This window comes from Pleurodeles waltl, chromosome 9 (genome assembly GCF_031143425.1).
Source record: "Pleurodeles waltl isolate 20211129_DDA chromosome 9, aPleWal1.hap1.20221129, whole genome shotgun sequence".
In the NCBI taxonomy this organism is placed as follows: domain Eukaryota; kingdom Metazoa; phylum Chordata; class Amphibia; order Caudata; family Salamandridae; genus Pleurodeles; species Pleurodeles waltl.
This window is the reverse complement of record NC_090448.1, coordinates 987,117,905-987,141,428: the sequence shown is the minus strand read 5'-3', so window position 1 is coordinate 987,141,428 and position 23,524 is coordinate 987,117,905. Positions and strand designations below refer to the sequence as shown.

At 46.5% G+C, this 23,524-nt stretch overlaps 1 protein-coding gene across 3 annotated transcripts in view; it reads right to left on the bottom strand.

Annotated features, from left to right (window-relative positions):
• AREL1 (apoptosis resistant E3 ubiquitin protein ligase 1) overlaps positions 1-23,524 on the bottom strand; it is a 708,282-nt gene that overhangs the window by 640,322 nt on the left and 44,436 nt on the right. For 2 of the 3 annotated variants that reach the window (XM_069208486.1, XM_069208484.1), the window contains exons 2-3: positions 20,484-20,751; positions 19,399-19,498 (exon numbers count right to left, since the gene is read on the bottom strand). In XM_069208486.1, the coding sequence (XP_069064587.1) occupies positions 19,399-19,414 (16 nt within the window). In that variant the 5' untranslated portion in view covers positions 19,415-19,498; positions 20,484-20,751. The remainder of the gene's footprint in view (positions 1-19,398; positions 19,499-20,483; positions 20,752-23,524) is intronic. The other variant, XM_069208485.1, reaches the window with a different exon arrangement.

Below are 23,524 nucleotides of genomic sequence, written 5' to 3'. Positions count from 1 at the left end.
TCCTTAAAAGACCCCCACTCCCCCACCATTGCTCCTACCAGGGTCTTCCAGGGTCTGCTAGCGGCCCATGCTGCTGCAGCCTCCCAGACAGGGTTCTCCTCTCCTGCTGCTTGACCAGCTCAAGCAGGGGAAGCAGGGGAAGGCAGAACAAAGGATTTCCTGTGGGAGGGAGGTGCAACCTCCTCTCCCAGGCAAATAGATGTTACAAGGCTGGGGGAGGTTGCCTCCTCATACCACCGGCCTGCTTTGAAGGGCACATTTGGAGCCCTCCTTGCATAATACGTATTGCACCAGTCCAGGGACCCTTGGTCCCTGCTCTGGAGCAAAACTTCACAAAGGAAAAGGGAGTGACCACTCCCCTGTCCATCACCACCACAAGGGCGGTGCCCAGAGCTCCTCCGGGTGGGCACTTAATTCTGCCATCCTGACAACAAGATGGGCAGAGGCCCCTGGGTGCATCTAAGTGGTCAGGTTAGGCAGGTGACGTCAGTGACCCCTCTGATAGGTGGTGACCTTGCAGAGTGACCAAGCCCCTTTTTAGGCTATTTAAGGACTCCCTGATGGGTGGTTTCCCAGATTCGGCATGCAAGACTCCACCAGGAATTCTCTGCAACGATCTCTACTGCTCCTGGCCACCGGAACCGCTGCTGGACTTCAGAGGAACCAAACAAGACTGCAACAAAGAGATGACCTCGCCCTGCAACATCGTTTCCGCAACTCCTGTTAGCACTCTGCAACATTTCCATGGCTGTGCACCCTCTGGGGTCACCAAGTGTAAGGAAATGCCTCCTTGGCATGGTTGCCCCCTGACTTTTTGCCTTTGCTGATGCTATGTTTACAATTGAAAGTGTGCTGAGGCCTGCTAACCAGGCCCCAGCACCAGTGTTCTTTCCCTAACCTGTACTTTTGTATCCACAATTGGCAGACCCTGGCATCCAGATAAGTCCCTTGTAACTGGTACTTCTAGTACCAAGGGCCCTGATGCCAAGGAAGGTCTCTCAGGGCTGCAGCATGTCTTATGCCACCCTGGAGACCTCTCACTCAGCACAGACACACTGCTTGCCAGCTTGTGTGTGCTAGTGAGAACAAAACGAGTAAGTCGACATGGCACTCCCCTCAGGGTGCCATGCCAGCCTCTCACTGCCTATGCAAGTATAGGTCAGCCACCCCTCTAGCAGGCCTTACAGCCCTAAGGCAGGGTGCACTATACCATAGGTGAGGGTACCAGTGCATGAGCATGGTGCCCCTACAGTGTCTAAACAAAACCTTAGACATTGTAAGTGCAGGGTAGCCATAAGAGTATATGGTCTGGGAGTCTGTTTTGCACGAACTCCACAGCACCATAATGGCTACACTGAAAACTGAGAAGTTTGGTATCAAACTTCTCAGCACAATAAATGCACACTGATGCCAGTGTACATTTTATTGCAAAATACACCCCAGAGGGCACCTTAGAGGTGCCCCCTGAAACTTAACCGACTGTCTGTGTAGGCTGACTAGTTCCAGCAGCCTGCCACACTAGAGACATGTTGCTGGCCCCATGGGGAGAGTGCCTTTGTCACTCTGAGGCCAGTAACAAAGCCTGCACTGGGTGGAGATGCTAACACCTCCCCCAGGCAGGAGCTGTAACACCTGGCGGTGAGCCTCAAAGGCTCACCCCTTTGTCACAGCCCAGCAGGGCACTCCAGCTTAGTGGAGTTGCCCGCCCCCTCCGGCCACGGCCCCCACTTTTGGCGGCAAGGCTGGAGGGAACAAAGAAAGCAACAAGGAGGAGTCACTGGCCAGTCAGGACAGCCCCTAAGGTGTCCTGAGCTGAGGTGACTCTAACTTTTAGAAATCCTCCATCTTGCAGATGGAGGATTCCCCCAATAGGGTTAGGATTGTGACCCCCTCCCCTTGGGAGGAGGCACAAAGAGGGTGTACCCACCCTCAGGGCTAGTAGCCATTGGCTACTAACCCCCCAGACCTAAACACGCCCTTAAATTTAGTATTTAAGGGCTACCCTGAACCCTAGAAAATTAGATTCCTGCAACAACAACAAGAAGGACTGCCTAGCTGAAAACCCCTGCAGAGGAAGACCAGAAGACAACAACTGCCTTGGCTCCAGAAACTCACCGGCCTGTCTCCTGCCTTCCAAAGAACTCTGCTCCAGCGACGCCTTCCAAAGGGACCAGCGACCTCTGAATCCTCTGAGGACTGCCCTGCTTCGACGACGACAAGAAACTCCCGAGGACAGCGGACCTGCTCCAAAAAGACTGCAACTTTATCCAAAGGAGCAGCTTTAAAGAACCCTGCAATCTCCCCGCAAGAAGCGTGAGACTTGCAACACTGCACCCGGCGACCCCGACTCGGCTGGTGGAGAACCAACACCTCAGGGAGGACCCCCGGACTACTCTACGACTGTAAGTACCAAAACCTGTCCCCCCTGAGCCCCCACAGCGCCGCCTGCAGAGGGAATCCCGAGGCTTCCCCTGACCGCGACTCTCTGAAACCTAAGTCCCGACGCCTGGAAAAGACCCTGCACCCGCAGCCCCCAGGACCTGAAGGACCGGACTTTCACTGCAGAAGTGACCCCCAGGAGTCCCTCTCCCTGGCCCAAGTGGAGGTTTCCCCGAGGAAGCCCCCCCTTGCCTGCCTGCAGCGCTGAAGAGATCCCTTGATCTCTCATTGACTTCCATTGCGAACCCGACGCTTGTTCTAACACTGCACCCGGCCGCCCCCGCGCCGCTGAGGGTGAAATTTCTGTGTGGGCTTGTGTCCCCCCCGGTGCCCTACAAAACCCCCCTGGTCTGCCCTCCGAAGACGCGGGTACTTACCTGCTGGCAGACTGGAACCGGGGCACCCCCTTCTCTCCATTGAAGCCTATGCGTTTTGGGCACCACTTTGAACTCTGCACCTGACCGGCCCTGAGCTGCTGGTGTGGTAACTTTGGGGTTGCTCTGAACCCCCAACGGTGGGCTACCTTGGACCAAGAACTGAACCCTGTAAGTGTCTTACTTACCTGGTAAAACTAACAAAAACTTACCTCCCCCAGGAACTGTGAAAATTGCACTAAGTGTCCACTTTTAAAATAGCTATTGGTGAATAACTTGAAAAGTATACATGCAATTGAAATGATTCAAAGTTCCTAATGTACTTACCTGCAATACCTTTCAAACAAGATATTACATGTTAAATTTGAACCTGTGGTTCTTAAAATAAACTAAGAAAAGATATTTTTCTATACAAAACCTATTGGCTGGATTTGTCTCTGAGTGTGTGTACCTCATTTATTGTCTATGTGTATGTACAACAAATGCTTAACACTACTCCTTGGATAAGCCTACTGCTCGACCACACTACCACAAAATAGAGCATTGGTATTATCTCTTTTTACCACTATTTTACCTCTAAGGGGAACCCTTGGACTCTGTGCATGCTATTCCTTACTTTGAAATAGCACATACAGAGCCATCTTCCTACACCAAGACTTCAGCTGGCCCAAAGAAGCAAGAAGGACTCTCTCTTGTAATGATGGAGTCACTCCCCTGCTTGCTTAGGCACCTAAGGCAACGACGTCCAGATGCTGAGATCTTCTATCCTCTGGATCTTTGAAGATTCTCCAACACAGGTGGTGGTTTTGAGGGGTCCCCTGGGTCCTCTTTGCCTTCTGACCAACTTGGGTAATGGTGAGCCCTTGCCTCTTCCTCAAGGACAGAATCCCTGTGCACCGTGACTGTTGCAGAAACCAAGGCTTGCTGACTCCTGCTTTGAGGGATCTTCGGGCTCCGAGTAGCCCCAGCCCCCAGCACTCTACTCCTGCAAGAACGGTCTCCTCTCTGCTGCTCCAGCCAAGACGTGGGACTCCTCTTCAGGTGTGCTGCTTGGGCGTCACTGCGACTTACTGTGCCTGATGCCAGTGGGTTGCTCGTGGGGGCTCTGACTGCTTCTGCTGGCTCTCCTGTCTTTTGAGGGTCAGTCCAGACTCCCCTCCAAGTGTCGAGTCCCCAGAAACTTGCCTGTCCTCTCCAGCTCTGCAAATCTTCCTCAGCTCCAGCTTGCATTTGCTTGTGCTTGTTGGTGGTCCTCCTGACCACTGACCCATCTGCAATCAGGCGACAATCGAGGGACAGCTACTAGGCGACTTCAGGGACTGCTCTGCAGCTGGCCTTCACTCATCACCGCTGTCCCGAATCTTCACCCATAGAAGGGTGGGCATTGCCTCCTGCCCCACTTGGACACTCCTGCATGGACTGGACTCCATCTCCTTCTTCCACAGGTCCTTTTCGTCCAGAGTCCAACATTGGGTTCACTGGTCCGGTCCTTTTCTTGCATTGTTCCAATCCTAATGCCCCATGTTAGCCTATGGGACAACCAAGTAACTTACGTACGCTCTTCTTGTCACTGGGGCCTTTTAAGTACTCATCTCTTGGGGTTTCATACCATCCCAACCCTTGGCTAACCACTCCATATTCTCTGACGGAGGACCCATTCTCGCATTCCACTATTTTAGAATATGGTTTAGCCCTTGCTATTTTTTAATATTTCTAATATTTTTTATGCTAATCCTTAGTTCTTACCTGTATTTATTTTGTGTGTATTTACCTCCAGAAACGGGTGCTTGTCTATAGTATTCTTGTTCAGTGTTACTATAATTAAGTGCCTTTATTTTTGCAACACTGTGTGGTTCCTTTTATGTGTGACAATTTACTGTGTGACTACTGTGGTATTGCAAGTGCTTCACACTCTTCCTAGATAAGTCTTAGATGCTCACCACAGCTACCACTAGAGAGCCCTGGCTTCTTAGACACTGTTACCCTTACTAATAAGGGTTACCTAGGCCTGGCTTAAGGTGCCAACACCATAGGTGACCACCACACACCAGGCCTTCCTCCTACAATTGATATCACATGGAGGACATGTATCCTCTTTTACCTGAAGATGTGTCCTAAACAGTTATTCAAAAATATTCAGACTTGAAAGACTCCTCATATATTAGATGTAGACGCGTTTCTGCCATTATTATTCTGGGCATCCTCAGGACTAAATGGAAGAAGGAAGCGCCTTATGCACCTGATTGCTATTGGTGGGATCTCAGCCAAATCTAGCTGTACCTGATTGCTTTACTCCATAGTCTATAACACCCTTGTAAACTAATCAGGGTTGCTTTTAGAAGCGGCAAAAACTTTCATCCGCTTGAGCACCAGTCATAGAGGAACTTATGCCCCCATGCTTCAGACAACAGCATGAGCGCTGAGATGCTGTGAATAGATAAGATGCAGTTAAGAAACCTCATACCTGGATGACATAACAACAAGAGTCAAAGCCAGTGTAAGGTACTAAGATATTAACAGCAGTGAAGCACAAGTTTGATTTCACAGTGTTAATGGGCGAACTGTTGCAGGGAACATTTTGTTTCTCAAGTGCAATGCCTGAAGTCCTCAGTCGTACAATGAAAACAGTAACCGGTAGTATATTACATCACAGACTGTTATACTAATACCATCTACATGCAACTGCTAGATCCTCAGTGTGCTATAAAAAGAGCAGGTTCAGACGTCCCCATGCCTAACAGGGTGCTTCAACAACAACAGCTAAAAACAACAGCAGGAACTACCAATGAAACTCAGCCACACCCATTCTGCGCTTACCTATCCCTGTGCAGATCAAAGCCAGATAGTTTTCAGGGGGGAATTTTTCATTTAGAGAAAAGCAGTCAGAGAATGTGGTGTTCACAGGGGAAGTATGTATAAGTGTTTATATTGATCACGCAAGAATGTGAACCGATTAAGTCACACACAGAACATCTGATAATAAATGGTTATGTGGATGGAGTTTCAACAACTGATAGAAGAAATTATTTGTTTATGGGTATCAGCAGTCATAACATGGAAATAGGACAGCAGCGATTTGTCTGCCTTCTTTTGAACAACGAAACAAAAGTAACACTGTTTTTCATCATTGTAGGAAAGTGCCACACTGTTGGCATGGTTACCCCCCCCCCCCACGTTTTGCCTAGTTTTGATGCCAACTTTCATTGGAAGTATCCTGGGATCATGCTAACCAGGCCCCAGCACCAGTGTTCTTTCCCCAAAACTGTACCTTTGTTTCCACAATTGGCACAGCCCCGGCACACAGTTAAGTCCCTTGTACAATGTACCCATGGTACCAAGGGCCATGTGGCCAGGGAAAGTCTCTAAGGGCTGCAGTATGTATTATCCCACCCTAGGGGACCCTTCACTCAGCCCATGCACACTGCCGTGCAGCTTGTGTGTGCTGCGGGGAGAAAAAGGCGAAGTCGGCATGGCACCCCTCTCAGGGTGCATTGCCTGCAAACTACTGCCTGTGGCATAGGTAAGTCACCCCTCTTTCAGGCCTTACAGCCCTAAGGCAGGGTGCACTATACCACAGGTGAGGGCATAGCTGCATGAGCAATATGCCCCTACAGTGTCTAAGTCCATTCGTAGACATTGTAAGTGCAGTGAGGCCATACTAAGTATATGGTCTGAGAGTTTGTCATTACGAACCCCACAGCACCATAATGGCTTCACTGAATACTAGGAAGTTTGGTATCAAACGTCTCAACATGATAAACCCACACTGATGCCAGTGTGGGATTTATTGAAAAATGCACACACAGGGCATCTTAGAGATGCCCCTTGTATGTTAGTCCAACCGCTACTGCAGGACTGTAGGGTCTGTGCCAGCCTGCCATTTCCAGAGGACTTTCTGACCACATGGGGTGAGTGCATTGTACACTCTGTGGTCAGAAACAAAGCCTGTCATGGGTGGCGGTGCGTCACACCTCCCCCTGCAGGAACTGTAACACCTGCGGGTGAGCCTCAAATGTTCAAGCCTCGGATTACAGTGCACCAGGGCACTCCAGCTAGTGGCGGTGTCCGTCCCCTGGACAAAGCCCCACTTTTGGCAGCAAGTCAGGTGGGAAAATTAGGAAAAACAGGGAGAAGTGACCACCTCAGCATGGACCACCCCTAAGGTGTCCAGAGCTGAGGTGACCCACTTTCTGCAGAATCCTCCATCTTGGTTTAGAGGATAGGGACCAATAGGGATAGGAATGTGCCTGCTGCCCGAAAGGGAGTGGGCACAGGGTGGGTGTAGTCACCTTCAGGGACAGTAGCCATTGGCTACTGCCCTCTGACCCCTGAGACGCCCCTAAATCTAGGATTTAAGGGCCTCCCTGAACCCAGCTCACCAGATTCCTGGTGACCTACAAAAAGAAGGAGGACTCCTAAGCTGAAAACCCCAGCAGAGAAGAAGTAAGATGACAACTGCTTTGGCGCCAGCCCTACCGGCCTGTCTCCTGCTTCAAAGAACCTGCAAGAACAACAGCGACGCATCCAGCGGGACCAGCGACCTCTGACCACTCCAGAGCACTGGCCTGCACCCTAAAGGACCAACAACTCCTGCGGACAGCGGCTCTGTCCAAAAGAAACTTTCAACGAAGGAATCCCAGCTCACTCCAGATGCGTGAGTCCTGACCCCTGTGCACCCGACGCCCACGGCCCATGTCCAGGTGGTCCACCCAGCAAGAAAGGGTTCCCAGGCGATTGGGAACAAGAGCCCACTCTGGGTTGACCCCTCCAAGCCCCCACGACGACGCCTGCACAGAGAATCTAAAGGACCCCCTTGACCGTGAGCTCTGGACGAAGATATCCGACACCTAAAGGACACATTGCACCCGCAGCCCAGAGGCGTTGGAGAACCTGACCCCCAGTGCAGCATCGACCTGCAGGCGGCCCCCTTCACTGTCCAGCCGGTGGTTTGCCTGTGATGCATCCCTGGACCTCGTCTGCAGCCTCAGAGTGATCCCTGGAGTCCCCTCAGAGTTGCATTGGAAACCCGACGCCCTGTTTGCACCCTGCATCAGGCCGCCCCAGTGCCATTGAGAATGTGTGTTTGGTGCCTACTGGGGGACCCTCTAGTCCTCTCTTGAACCCCCCTGGTTTGCCCCCAAAGTCACGGGTACGTACCTGCTGGCTGACGGGATTCCAAGTAACCCCGTCTCCATAGGAGCCCACGTTCATTTGGTGCCTCTGAACTCTGCACCCGACCGGCCCAGTGTTCCTGGTGGTGGGTGTCTGGGGTTAGCTTGAACCCCTAACGATGGACTACCTAAAACCCGGAGTTAAGAGCTGTAAGTCGAATACTTACCTGTAAAACTGTACAACCTTTTCTTCCCCCAGGAACTGTTGAAAATTGCACTATGTCCATTTTTAAAATAACTTTTTGCCATTTTAAAGAAAACTGTATACATTGTCGATTCCATTCAAATTTCTGATTATAACTATGCGAGGTACCTTACATTTTGTGTACTTACTTGCAAACTGAATTTTGTGGTTCTAGGAATAAATTAACATATACTTCTACATAAAATCCTTTTGGTCAGGAGTTAAGTCATTGAGTGTGTGTTATTTCTATTGCTTGTGTGCATACAACAAATGCTTAACACTACCCTCTGATAAGCCTAACTGCTCAACCACACTACCACAAATAGAGCATTGGTATTATGATCTTATTGCCTCTGTCAAGCCTCCGGGGAACACCTGGACTCTGTGCACACTATATTTCATTTTGATATAGTAAATACAGAGACAGCTTCCTACATTGGTGGCAGCGGTGGGATCTACAACTTTGCATTTGCTGGACTACTCAGCCAATACCTGATCACACAACCAAATTCCAAAACTGCCTTTGGAAAACTGATTTTTGAATTTGACTATTTTTTCTAAATTTTTTAAAGTTCTGCTAGGACCTTGATTAAGGCCCTTTTAGCATCTCTTTTTAAGTTTAAAAGTTTTGTAAAAGTTAGGAGTTAGTTATTAGAAGTAGTTTTTAGTTCCTAAAAAGTAATTCCAACTTTAGCAGTATAATGAACAGCTCAGAGGAAATAGTAAAGGGACTCAACCTCACTCCTTACCTCCATCTAACAATGGCACAGTTAAGGTCCCTCCGTAAGCTGAAAAAGATCAGAACTGGTCCCAACCCTACCAAGGTCAAGCTCCAGGAGCTCTTGGCAGAGTACACCAGGGACCACCTCACTGAGGAGGAAGAACTCCCCTCAGAATGAAAAGATGTTAAAGATTAAGTGGATGATCTCCCTCTCCTCGCCTAACAAGGGAGACCAGGGTCCCCAGACCCTTGTCTCCAAGGATAGTACTCACTGGAGCTGGATCATCCACAGGGGAGTCCAGTTCCTCTGGGAACATTGAGAGCAGCTTCAATGAAGATGACATCCTTTTAGCAAGGATGGCCAAAAGGTTAGCTTTGGAGCAACAACTCCTAGCTGTAGAAACTGGCTTAGCACCCATTAATGGTAGCAGCAAGGGATTGTCTCAAAATATGAAGAGGTTGATGATATCACCAAGTGGTTCACAGCTTTTGAGAGGGCTTGTGCAACCAGAAAGTTAAACAGATCTCACTGGAGAGCTCTCCTTTGGGAAATGTTCACTGGTAAATGTAGGGATAGACTCATCACTCTCTCTGGTAAAGATGCAGAATCCTATGACCTCATGAAGACTACTCTGATTGAGGGCTTCTTCGGATTCACTACTGAGGAGTACAGGATTAGGCTCAGAGGGGCTCACAAAACCTCGAGCTAGAGCTGGGTTGATTTTGTTGACTATTCAGTGAAAACACTAGACGGTTGGATAACTGCCAGTGGAGTGCATGACTATGATGGGCTTTATAATTTGTTTATGAAGGAACACCTGTTACGTAACTGCTTCAATGGTAAGTTGCATCAACATCTGGTAGACCTAGGTTCAATTTCTCCCCAAGAATTGGGAAAGAAGGCAGACCATTGGGTCAAGACTAGGGTGCCCAAGACTTCCACAGGGAGTGACCAAAAGAAAGGGGTCACAAAGCCTCCCCAGGGGAAGGGTGGTGAGACACCCAAGGACAAAACTAAAGAGTCCTCTCAAGGGCCCCAAAACCCTGCTCAGGAGGGTGGGTCCTGAGCCTCTTCACAGTCCACAAATGGGTACAAGGGTAAGAACTTTGACCCAAGATGGGTTGGTGTCACAACTGTAAACAGCATGGACATCAAATTGGAGACATGGCCTGTCCAAAAAAGAATTCCCCTAGCACTGTTCCAGTTAGTACTGGTACAGCCAGTCTCCAGGTGGGATCAAGAGCATTCCCAGGGTAAATTAGGGTTCACACTGAAGCTACTTTAGTCTCTGAGGGTGGGGTGGATATAGCCACACTAGCTGCCTGGCCGCCTAACATGCAAAAATACAGGCAGCAGCTCTTGATAAATGGGACAAAGGTAGAAGCCCTGAGGGATACAGATGCCAGTGTCACCATGGTGACAGAAAAACTGGTTTCCCCAGGACACTATTTGGCTGGACAAACTTATCCAGTTACCAATGCTGACAATGTGACTAAAGTCCATCCCATGGCTGTGGTGACTTTGGAATGGGGAGGGATTACTGACCTGAAACAGGTGGTGGTCTCTTCCGCAATCCCAGTAGAATGTTTGCTAGGGAATGATTTGTAGAACTCAAAACTCTTGCAGCCATGCCAGGTATCCCTGTACTGGTGTGTGTGAATACCAGAGCACAGAGCAGAGCACATGGTGAAAAATAAGTGTTGGAGCCTGGAATAATGGCCCAACCTTCCAAGAGAAAAGGTAAGAGGACTGGGGGCCAGCCTCTGAACAGCCCCAGAAGCAAGACCTCTCTTCTCAGGAAGATGTCTTACCCAATGAGGGAACAGAGTCCATGGAGCTGATACCTTACCAGGTAGAGCTCTTGGGCCCAGGGGGAACCTCAAAGGAACAGCTATGCCAGGGACAAAAGATTTATCCCACTCTTGAATACCTGAGACAGCAAGCTGCTGAACCGGAGACGTCAGTGGCTCCCACAGGGTCTACTGGGAGGATGGGCTCCTTTACTCTGAGCCAGAGACCCCAAGCCTGGTGCCACTTGGAGAGTGGTAGTGCTTCGGGAGTTTAGAGAGTTCATCCTCACATTGGCCCATGACAACCCCTTAGCTGGGCACTTGGGACAGATCAAGACATGGGACAGACGTGTGAACCATTTCTATTGGCCCAACATGTCCCAGAAAGTAAGGGAGTTTTGTAGCTCCTGTGTCACCTGTAAAGCCAGTGGTAAGACAAGTGGCCATCCAAAGACACCCCTCATTCCACTTCCAGTGGTGGGGGTACCCTTTGAGAGGGTTGGTGTGGACATTGTGGGTCATCTTGAACCTCCCACAGCCTCAGGGAACAAATATATACTGGTAGTAGTGGATCATGCTACCAGACACCCTGAAGCAATATCCCTTAGCTCAACTACTACCCCTGTAGTAGCCAAAGCCCTAATTGGTATGTTTACCAGAGTGGGTTTTCCTACGGAGGTGGTTTCGGACACAGGTACAAACTTCATATCAGCTTACCTGAAACACATGTGGAATGAGTATGGGGTGACTTATAAGTTCATCACACCATACCATCCACAAACCAATGGACTTGCTAAGAGGTTCAACAAGACATTGAAGGGCATGATCATGGGGCTCCCTGAAAAACTCAAAAGGAGATGGGATGTCCTCCTGCCATGCTTGCTTTTCACCTACAGAGAGGTGCATCAGAAGGGAGTAGGGTTTTCCCCCTTTGAACTTCTGTTGGGCCATTCTGTAAGGGGACCACTGGCACTTGTATAAGAAAGCTAGGAGAGACCTCTCCATGAGCCTAAACAAGATGTGGTGGACTATGTGCTTGGTCTCCGCTCCAGGAAGGCTGAGTACATGTTAAAGGCATCCAAAAACCTTGAGGCCAGCCAACAACTCCAGAAGTTGTGGTAGGACCAAAAGGCTGCAAGGCTTGAATTCCAGCCAGGGCAGAAAGTCTGGGTTCTGGAGCTTGTGGCTCTAAGGGCTCTTCAGGATAGATGGAGATGCCCTTACCCCGTCCCAGAGAAAAAGAGTCCAGTCACTTACTTAGTGGACCGGGGCACTAGCAGGATACCCAAGAGGGTGACCCATGTTTACTGCCTGAAACTCTATAATGATAGGGCAGACATAACCATGCTGATGGTTACTGATGAGGATCAGGAAGCAGAGAGTGAACCTTTCCCTGACCTATTCTCAACTGACCCTAAAGATGGATCAGTAGATGGAGTTGTCTACTCAGACACCTTCTCTGACCAACAGCAAGTTGACTGCAGGCAAGTCCTACAGCAGTATGCTGAGCTCTTCTCTTTGACCCTTGGTCAGACACACCTGTGTACCCATGATGCAGACACAGGAGACAATTTACCTGTCAAAAACAAAATCTACAGACAGTCTGACCAAGTCAAAGAGAGCATCAAAGTGGAAGTCCACAAGCTGCTGGAGTTGGCAGTAACAGAGCACTCTGACAGTCCCTCAGCTAGCCCAGTGGTCTTAGTCCCCAAACCTCATACCAAAGATTGTAAAAGAGAAATGAGGTTCTGTATGGACTACAGAGGACTCAATTCTGCACAGCAGATGAACTAACTGGCAAGTTAGGTGCAGCCACATTTTAAGTACCTTTGACTTAACTCCAGGGTACTGGCAAAATTAGGATGGCAGTTGCAGCCAAAGAAAAGACAGCATTCTCTTCACCTGATGGGCATTATCAGTTCACTGTTATGCTCTTTGGCTTAAAGAATGCCACTGCTACCTTCCAAAGGTTGGTGTATCAAGTCCTTGCTGGTTTGGAATCCTCTAGTGCAGCATATCTAGATGATATGCTGTCTTTGGCTCCAGCTGGCAGGATCACCTGGTCCACCTGAGGAAGTTTTGTAGGCCTTGCAAGCAGCAGGCCTCCCTATCAAAGCATCTAAATGCCAGATAGGGAAGGGCACAGTTTATTCTTGGGCCACCTAGGAGGTGGAGGCCAAGTGCAACCTTTACAACCCAAGATCCAGAGAGTTCTGGACTGGGGAGCTCCAAACACCCAAACTCAAGTCAGGGCATTGCTTGACTGGGTACTACAAGAGGTTTGTGAAGGGATATGGGTTCATTGTGACTCCCCTCACTGAACTGACCTCAAAGAAGATGCCAAAGACGGTAAACTGGACCCTTGACTGTCAAAAAGGCCTTTGACACCCTAAAAGAAGCAATGTGCTCAGCACCAGTTCTAAAAGCTCCAGATTATCCTAAGCAATTCATTGTGAGGACAGATGCCTCTGAACATGGAATAGGAGCAGTCCTGTCCCAAACCAATGATGATAGGCTTGACCAGCCTGTTGCTTTCATTAGCAGGAGGTTACTCCCCAGGGAGTAACGTTGGAGTGCCATTGAGAGGGAGGCCTTTGCTGTGGTTTGGTCCCTGAAAAAGTTGAGGTCATACTTGTTTGGTACTCACTCTATTGTTCAAACTGACCACAAACCTCTCAGATGGTTTATGCAAATGAAAGGTGAGAACCCTAAACTTTTGAGGTGGTCCATACCCCTACAGAGCATGGATTTTGTAGTGGAACACAGACCTGGGACTGCCCATGCCAACACAGAGGGACTTTACAAGTTCTTCCATTTAGACCATAAAGACTCTGTTAGGAAAGGTTAGGCTCATCCTCTTTTGTTTGGGTGGGGGGGTTTGTGTAGGAAAGTGCCACTGTTGGCATGGTTATGCCCCCTCCCACACTTTTTGCTTAGTGTTGATGCCAACTTTGATTGAAAGTGTACTGGGACCCTGCTAACCAGGCCGCAGCACCAGTGTTCTTTCCCTATAACTGTACCTTTGTTTCCACAATTGGCACAGCCCTGGCACACAGTTAAGTCCCTTGTAAAAGGTATCCCTGGTAGCAAGGGCCCTGAGGCCAGGGAAGGTCTCTAAGGGCTACAGCATGTATTATGCCACCCTAGGGGACCCCTCACTCAGCCCATGCACACTGCCTTGCAGCTTGTGTGTGCTGGTGGGGAGAAAAAGGCAAAGCGCGACATGGCACCCCTTTCAGGGTGCCATGCACTTAACCCACTGCCTGTGGCATAGGTAAGTCACCCCTCTAGCAGGCCTTACAGCCCTAAGTCAGGATGCACTATACCACAGGTGAGGGCATAACTGCATGAGCAATATGCCCCTACAGTGTCTAAGTTAATTCTTAGACATTGTAAGTGCAGTGTAGCCATATTCGGTATATGGTCTGGGACTTTGTCATTACGAATTCCACAGCACCATAATGGCTTCACTGAATACTGGGATGTTTGGTATCAAACTTCTCAGCACAATAAACCCACACTGATGCCAATGTCGGATTTATTGAAAAATGCACATAGAGGGCATCTTAGAGATGTCCTCTGTATGTTAGCCCAACTGCTTGGGTAGGACTTACCGGGCTCTGCCAGCCTGCCACTTCCAGACGAGTTTCTAACCACATGGGGTGAGTGCATTTGTGAACTCTGTGGTCAGAAACAAAGCCTGTCCTTGGAGGAGGTGCTTCACACCTCCCCCTGCAGGAACTGTAACACCTGCTGGTGAGCCTCAAAGACTCAAAACTCGGATTACAGTGCACCAGGGCACTCCAGCTAGTGGAGATGACCGTCCCCCGGACAAAGCCCCACTTTTCGCAGCAATTAGGGAAAACAGGGAGGAGTGACCACCCTAGCCAGGACCACCGCTAAGGTGTCCAAAGCTGAGGTGACCCCCTCCCTGCAGAATCCTTCATCTTGGTTTGGAGGACAGGGACCAATAGGGATCAGAATGCACCCTCCTCCCCAAAGGGAGTGGGCACAGGGAGGGTGTAGCCAGCCTCAGGGACAGTAGCCATTGGCTACTGCCCTCTGACCCCTAACATGCCCCTAAATCTAGGATTTAAGGGCCTCCCTGAACCCAGCTCGCCAGATTCCTGGTGACCTACAAAGAGAAGAAGACTTGCTAAGCTGAAAACCCCAGCAGAGAAGAAGGAAGATGACAACTGCTTTGGCCCCAATCCTACTGGCCTGTCTCCTGCTTCAAAGAACTTGCAAAAAGAACAGCGACACATCCAGCGGGCCCAGCGACCTCTGACAACTCCAGAGGACTGGCCTGCACTCTAAAGGACCAAGAACTCCAGAGGACAGCGGCTCTACCCAAAAGAAGCTTTCAATCAAGGACTCCCACCTTACTCTAGATGCATGAGTCCTGACCCCTGAGCACCAGACGCCCACGGCCCGTGTCCAGGTGGTCCACCCAGCAAGAAAGGGTGCCCAGGGGATTGGGAACAAGAGCACACCCTGGGTTGACCCCTCCAAACCCCCACAACGACGCCTGCAGAGAGAATCTAGAGGACTCCCCTGACTGCAATCTCCGTACGAAGAAATCCGACGCATAAGGGACACACTGCACCCGCAGCCCCCAGGCCTTGGTGAACATGACCCCCAGTGAAGCATCGACCAGCAGGCAGCCCCCTTCCCTGTCCAGCCTGTGGTTTGCCTCCAAAGCCCCCCTGGACCTCATCTGCAGCCTCAGAGTGACCCTCGGGTCCCCTCATAGAGTTACATTGGAAACCCGACGCCCTGTTTGCACCCTCCACCCGGCCGCTGAGGGTGTGTGATTGGTGCCTACTGGGGGTCCCTCCAGTCCTCTCTTGAACATCCCTTGTCTGCCCTCCCCCCACCCCCGAGCCGCGGGTACTTACCTGCTGGCTGACCAGAGTCCAAGTACCCCTCTGTCTCCACAGGTGCCCACGTTAATTTGGTGCCCCTTTGACCTCTGCACCCGACCAGCCCTGTGTTGCTGGTGGTGGGTGTTTGGGGTTAACTTGAACTCCCAACGACGGACTACCTGAAACCCGGAGATAAGAGCTGTAAGCACAATACTTACCTGTAAAACTGTACAATCTTTTCATCCCCAGGAACTGTTGAAAATTGCACTATGTCCATTTTTAAAAGAACTTTTTGCCATTTTAAAGAAAACTGTATAGATTGTCAATTCCATTCAAAGTTCTTATTATAACTATGCAAGGTACCTTACATTTTATGTACTTACTTGCAAACTGAATCTTGTGGTTCCAGAAATAAATTAACAAAACATATTTTTCTACATAAAATCTTATTGGTCTGGAGTTAAGTCACTGATTGTGTGTTACTTTTATTGCTTGTGTGTGTACAAAAAATGCGTAACACTACCATCTGATAAGCCTAACTGTTTGACCACATTACCACAAATAGAGCATCAGTATTATCTATTATTGCCCCTGTCAAGCCTCTGGGGAATCCCTGAACTCTGTGCACACTGTATCTCATTTTGATATAGTATATACAGGGCCAGCTTCCTACAATCATCATTTGAAACTCCACTAAAAATCAGTCCAGATTATGGGAACATAAGCTAAGCGGGATTGGTCTAGCCTCTTATTTTAATCCACCATCAACGTTTATTGCTGGGAAATACTCCCACCCTTACCCCCGAACCATGAACTGGAAAGGCATGCCACTATTCTTACCAAGAACTTTATTTTTTATTTTCTTGGGATGGAGTGAAGGGGGGAATAAGGGAAGCACAGGGTCACACTTCCACAAAACCAGATGTAAGTGAGCTAGTCTCTAACAAAAATCATGATTTGGGTAAAGTGGGAAATCCACAATGAAAATGAAAATAGCTTATTGAGGACAAAGAGGAGGCAAACCCTTTCACACAGCATAATACTGTAGAGAGTGATCAACACCAAAGGTCAAAATACCACTGAATGGGACATTCTTACTGACCTCACAAAAGACCTTGAAGCCTAGGAAAAAGATGTACATTGATATAGAATATTCTACCATAGTGGTGGTGATCCAAAAGGACACCTTAAAATTCTGAAAAGCCCTCACTAATCTAAATCATTCTATGCACGTGGAGGGGATCCCTCAAGGAAATCACAATAGTTAAAGGGGTTGACTGATGCCTGATCTCGACCATTCTATGTGTGTGGGGGTGATCTTCAAAGAACACCAATATACTTTGGGAATATGGACAATCCCCAAACTATAAAATCCTGTGATCCCCAGAAAGGACCACAGTGCCTAAAATACGTGGAAGATCTTTGAACTTAATTATTCATTTGGTTTGGAGGGCATCAGAAGGAGGTGGGTGGTCAGGATCTACTTTTTACCATGACACTTGATTCAGGTTACAAGATAGCGAGGAGACAGCTCCCAAAAATATAGGAAAGGCGGGGGTCCTTAATCTAAACAATCCTCACTAATGAAGGTGATATCCAGCACAGCCACAATCCCTCAAAGAAGCAGCATAGACTCAATGTTATATTATTCTGTAGGTGTGGCTGAGGCAATACCGCCTTAAGGAGAAGGTGGGTAACTTTGATCTAGACAATCACATGAAGGATGTCCACCAAATACCACATTACATTTTGGAGCCAGAGGGTGCAATCCATTCTAGGGCATTACATGGATATGAGAGCGATCGCCAACAAAACTCAAGGGAGGTGGCAGATGCTTTGTCTAGATTATTTTGTACAAGTTAAATGGGTATCTAAAAAGACCACAACATCATGCATTGTAAGGAGGTGTGGTGCTTGAGCAGACCCTTACCAGAGAAGAACCTTACTCAAGTAGAAAGCTGCATTCTCCCAGAGAATCTAAGGTTATCTTTGGACAGGTTTACCAAACAATAGTGATTGCCCAGTTTCAACACACAACAAAGAGGCTTTAGAAAAGGTGTGCATAATTGAAAAGACACTAACCGACAAGGGGTTGGGGGAAATGTAACTTGCTCAACATGAACATAATGATTCTAATAATGGATGGTGTAAGGAATGAGTGTCCTTGAGATCACTTCAGATTCTTTCTAATGCAAAGTGGATCAACAACTACCACTTCAAAGCAATGTCCCTCAGACCCTTCATTGGTAAAAAAGGGGAAGATTAACATTCTATAATAGTAAAGGTTCAGTACATTCAAAAGCTCTCCAAGGGCAATGGGAAACAAGAAGGAGAAAAAATAAACACAGCAATTTAGAAGTTGAGTGACAAAGCCTACCCACTTGTAAGCAGGCACATACTAAAGCTTCTTGGACTTGGAAATTGACCAGAATGCTGTTTCTCTTTGCAGAAATCAAGAACATATAAGTAAAGCCATTTGGCACCATTCAAATATACAATACTTATATATATTAAAAAAAGGTTGGTTCTTCTCACATGAACAAGAAAATCCAGTTACCAAAGATAGACTGACTTTGTAATCTGGACAGCAGCAGAAAAGTATAGACCGCTGCTCTTGCCCTTCAATGTAGATACCTAGTCTGGCATTTCAATGATGTTATCCAACCATGAGACTCTCTCAGTGCTTTTTGCCAATGCTTTTATGTATCAGCAAAAAGACAAAAATGCAGATGAGAAACAGCACTCATAAAACCAAAGGTGTGCAGCATTAGGATATTCATGTGTTACCACCTATGTGCGTGTATGTTTCATGACAAGTCAGTGATTTTTTTCTTTCCCTTGTTTAACCTTTCTTTTACCGGTTCAAGATTGCAAATTCCAATCTTGGAGCAATAAACTAAAAATAAATATATGCAAAGCATAATAAAGAAAAAAAGGAGCTGTTTGTTAGCAAACTGGGGGTATCGGGCCCTCCAAGAAAGAAAAACAAATGGTTTTTCAAAACAAACAAGAAGGGATGGGGAGCAAGGGAGGAGAGGCTGGTGATGAAAGTCAATACCGGAGCACGGGAGAGAAGGTAGGGGAGCTACAGAGTTCAGGGCCAACACGGAGCAGCTAGGGCAGATTAAGAAATACATTTGAAAAAGCTGTTGGGGAGGGGAGCAACACCAGCAGAGCAGCAGGCAAGATTTAAAGAAGAGCCAGAACATGATTGAGAAAGCAAGAACAAGTGCACATCAATGCAGTGCTATTAAAAAAAAGGTAGTTCCTTGAATGTAAGATGTGGAAGCAAGCAATTCATCCAATAAAAAAAATGGCAAAACATTTTATGCTCCAGGGGAGAATCAAACAAAAGATAATAAGTTGACTAAAAAGCACATAAAACGTTCCCTATTAGGTCATGTTGAGTATGGTTGTACTTTAATAGTTTTGCCTCAAATGTTATTTACAAAGACTAATGATTTTTTAAGTTAAAAAAACAGAATGATTTTTTAAGTTAAAATACCAAGAGGAAATCCAAGTAGCTGTGAACGCATGTTAATAATCAAATCAAACCTAGGCTGCAAATGGGTTGTATTCATAAAAGATGACATTGGTATGGCAAATAAGGTTTTGCTGGTGTGGACTGCACGATGGATTGCATTGTAAATCATAACACAGGGGAGAATTCCACACTGCAAAAACAGCAAGAGGGAAGAAATGTGTGCAGCAAATGAATTGTGAAACACTGCTTAATCACTGTTCAGTGAGACACATTCTAGCTACAGTATACAGATAAACCATACGTCAATTGCAATATAAACAATCCAGAACAAACATTGACTATTTAACCTCCTCCATTATCAATACGTACCAATCACGTAAAACATCAGTCCCTTCAGAGAGTGCAATGTGATGTCATACCATCGTACTGGACCTGGAGTCACATGGGATGCCAGTGTTTACAAATTCAGCTGTAGGGATAAACAAGGGCCATCAGATAAGCATCAACTGCTGATCCTTTCCCTCATGCCATCTATTGTGTCTGTTATACTCACAATATTTTACTTAGTCCTTCTCAATAGTTCTGTCCCAGACACTGTGCTGTGCTATGTCCATTAACCCGAGAAAGAAAAGTGCCCAACCTCTCTGCGCTCATCCTTTCTCTGCATAACCCATCTTACACACCATTGCAAAACCCCTCTTTTCCCTCATTATGACCTCTACTGCCTTCTGATCCTGATTCCAAATCATTAGCCCCCCCATGCTTTCCCATCATTTCAGTCTCCTAGACTACTTACTATTATTTCCCAGAATTCCACATTCCCTTCCAATACACTTATTCTTTTCATCCCCGCTCTCCTCTGTATATTTCCTCTTCTTAGAGATTTGAATATTTGAAGTCCCAATTCATTTGTTATCATTTGACAAACCCAGATTATTATGAGAATCTCTTTCTTCAGACGCCCAAGGCTGTGAAGCCCTAGAATCTACCTAAAGTTTAAAACATTGACCCGAGAAGGAAAAGTGCCCAACTTCTCCACACTCATCCTCTTTTTCTGCATAACCCATCTTACACACCATTGCAAAACCCCTCTTTTCCCTCATTCTGACCTCTCTCCTGCCTTTTGATCCTGATTCCAGATCATTTGCCCCTACAGATCATTGGCCAACCAATGCTTTCCCATCATTACTGTCTCCTATACTACCTACTATTATTTCCCAGAATTCCATGTTCCTCTTCAATACACTTATTCGTTTCATCCCCGCTCTCCTCCGTATGTTTCCTCTTCCTAGAGATTTGAATATTTGAAGTCCCTATCCATTTGTTCTCATTTGACAAACCCATATTAATATGAGAATTTCTTTCATCGGACGTCCAAGTTTAAAACACCTTTCAGTCATTTACCAACACCAACACAGCTCCATCCACAAAACCACACTTAAAGTGACACTAACCTTCTGTGCAAGATACAGGACTTTAAGGCCAGGACACATTTTTGAAAACCTTTGCTTGTGTCACAGCTCACCGTACAGGAACACATATTAATGGTCAGTGAAAAGAGTTGCTCCGAGAACCATGATGGGGGTTTCCAGAAGGGACATCACAATATGACTTGAAGGAGCAGGTTAGGTAATATGGGGAAATTCTAGGATAAGCTTACAATCGAGTAGGCCCACAAGATAGCAAATTTCCCTTTGCTGATGTCCAACTTCTACTGCCGTCCTATTGTAAGAAAAAAGAGAGATGTGGGCATATTTCCCCATTTTTCTGCTATTCAGCCAATAACATTAAGCACCAGAGAATGGAGCAGTCACAGTACAACTTTTTCCTATCACTGTATTTAACAGTATTTATAATACAAAACCACAGCTAGGGAGCAGTGAAGCATTGTACACAGTAGTGAGGGGGGCAGGAACATTTCTGATATTAGTGGGGGGATAGGTGAATGATTCAGAATCATGTACACAGGTGGAGCTGTTAAGATTTTCTGGTGCATGGATTAAGGCTTGCAAAGCAGTGGGTGTTTTAATTGAAGGCTCACAAGTAACTACTGAAGAAAATAATATTTACTTTGTTAACTTCTTGAATAGTGTAGTTGGCATGCTATGATAAAAAAATCACAATTCAACCTCCTCCTTCATCCTGAGGAATTCTCTACAAACATTCAAACAGGATGCATTTTTAGATCCTTTTGGCTCCCTCCACACACTAATCGTGCATGCCAAATCCATATGATTCTCAAGATTGGACTGTGGCCATACAGACCCATAACAAATCGCTAAACAAGTGCTGCTTCCTAATTTCTACTCTTCGATAAAAAGAAACATTTATTAGTTCCTACAGATAAGGTCAAAGCAACACAATGTATGTGTTTTCTTATAAAAGCACAAGCTCCAACCACCCATCAAAATTTTCAATAAATGTTATTTCATTTGCTGGATCTGTTTCTTGAAACATGTATACCTTCCCTTTAATATAAAAACAACATCTCTTTACATAAAAATGTTTAATTATTTCATTTTTACAGTAAAAAACACATTATTCCATCATAATGAACCCCATATTTCTCACATTCATACCAAGCACTAAAACATTTTCTAGCTTAATCGCCAAGAATTTTCAATTTTATTAAGAACACGGAGGCGAGTATTATGCTTCTCGTTCTTTGCTGTTTATTACCGTACAAAAATACAGAAGCCAATAAAAGTAGACTTTTCAAAAAACATTACCCCATCAGTACCAATCACACCACATCATCTAATATATATATATATATATATATATATATATATATATATATACACACACACACACACACACACACACACTTGTGAAGACCCATAAATATTCCTATTTCTTTGCTTTGAGGATAATAAGTCTTAAATCCCGAAAGAAAAAGTCTTAACAAGACTTTCTTGGACCCTTTCCGAACGTGAAGACGACATTGTCGAATGGGACTGACAGGCTAAGGCCCGAAGTGAGAAACTAAGTCTATCTCTTCTCAGTCACCCAGTCTTTTGATCAGAAACTCTGAAAACAGAAAAACATCATCGAACATTCTGTCGGAGACAGTTTAAGTTATACAGCTACACTAATCATAAGGGAGTCAAAAACATCAATGACAATACTTAGAACTTGAGAAAGTATGGTGTATAATTCATGATCACATTATTGAACATAAAACAGTTCATATATCGTACCGTCTCAATGATGATTTACTACATAAATGAAAATTTTCAGGAGTGGTGTAATGCTTAGAGTGATTAGGTGGGATAAACCTCACCTACGTGTCCTTAAGAGAATTGAAAATTCTTGGTGCGTAAGCTAGAATTTTTTTTATTCTATGTCAAGACCAGAGGCTTCAGATTATGCTTGTTCAAAGCTGTTGTGACACAATAGAGGCTACATCTAAGATCGGTTTATAGTAAAATGTCTTGAATGTAGAGTCGGTTGACCAATCCTCTGCTCTCATTATGTCTTGTAATTGGGATCCTAGAATTTTTTTTTTTGATGCCATGACACCTCGTATGGAGTGAGCTCCAAATATTGAAGTATCAACTCCTGCTTCAGGCAGAATCCACCTCACCCAACGAGCTACAGTAGCCGAAGATACTGGATGAAAAGGCTTCTGAAGAAAAATCAGGAGCTGACCTCCGGGAGACTGTTGATACTCCCTGGTTCAATCTTCGTATTCCCTTAGGCATTGTACAATGCATAACTTAGGGTCTTCTGGAAAACTAGAATAAGTTACTTGCCTGGAAAATGTTTTGGTTCTTCTAGAGATGGAAAAAGTAACCCCATCCGGAGGATAGACTCGGGCGGAAATATCCAGAGCTCTAACGTCTGAAACCCTTCTACATGATATCAGGCACAGTAATATGGTCAGTTTGGCTGATAGTTGCTTCCTAGACAAATCGGTGTTACATGCCCAGCGTCGTAGGAAATCTGGGATGATGTTAACATCCCATAAATGTGCATACTTTGGCTGAAGAGGATTTGCCAATCAGATACCTCTCATCACCCTACTTACCAAAAGGGTGTTCCCCTACTGGTTTCCCATCAAAGGACTGGTATCCCACTGAGATGGCTGATCCGTAATTATTGACAGAGAAGTAGCTTAAGCCTTCGGATGCCATCTCTGCCAAGAAATTGATTACAGAAGTAATGCCCCCCCCCTCCAAGGGATTCAGACCCCATGTGTTGCACCAACCCACCCATCTACACCAGGCCAAGGCATAACGTGTATGAGTGGAATTTAACCAGGAAGCGGATATAAAAGAGATAGGTTGCTCCGAAAGGTCCGGCAGGTACCAACGTTGCCGGAAATGAGCCAGGAGATGAGTTGCAGTTTGTTCTGACTGAGAAGGGGATGGGGCAGACACGCTGGCTCTAACAAGAACTCTGGGATCGAAGGGATCTGAACCAGAGTCTGTGGACATTTCCAATAGAACTGGAAACCACAGTTGAACTCTCCATAGTGGAGTGATGAGGATCA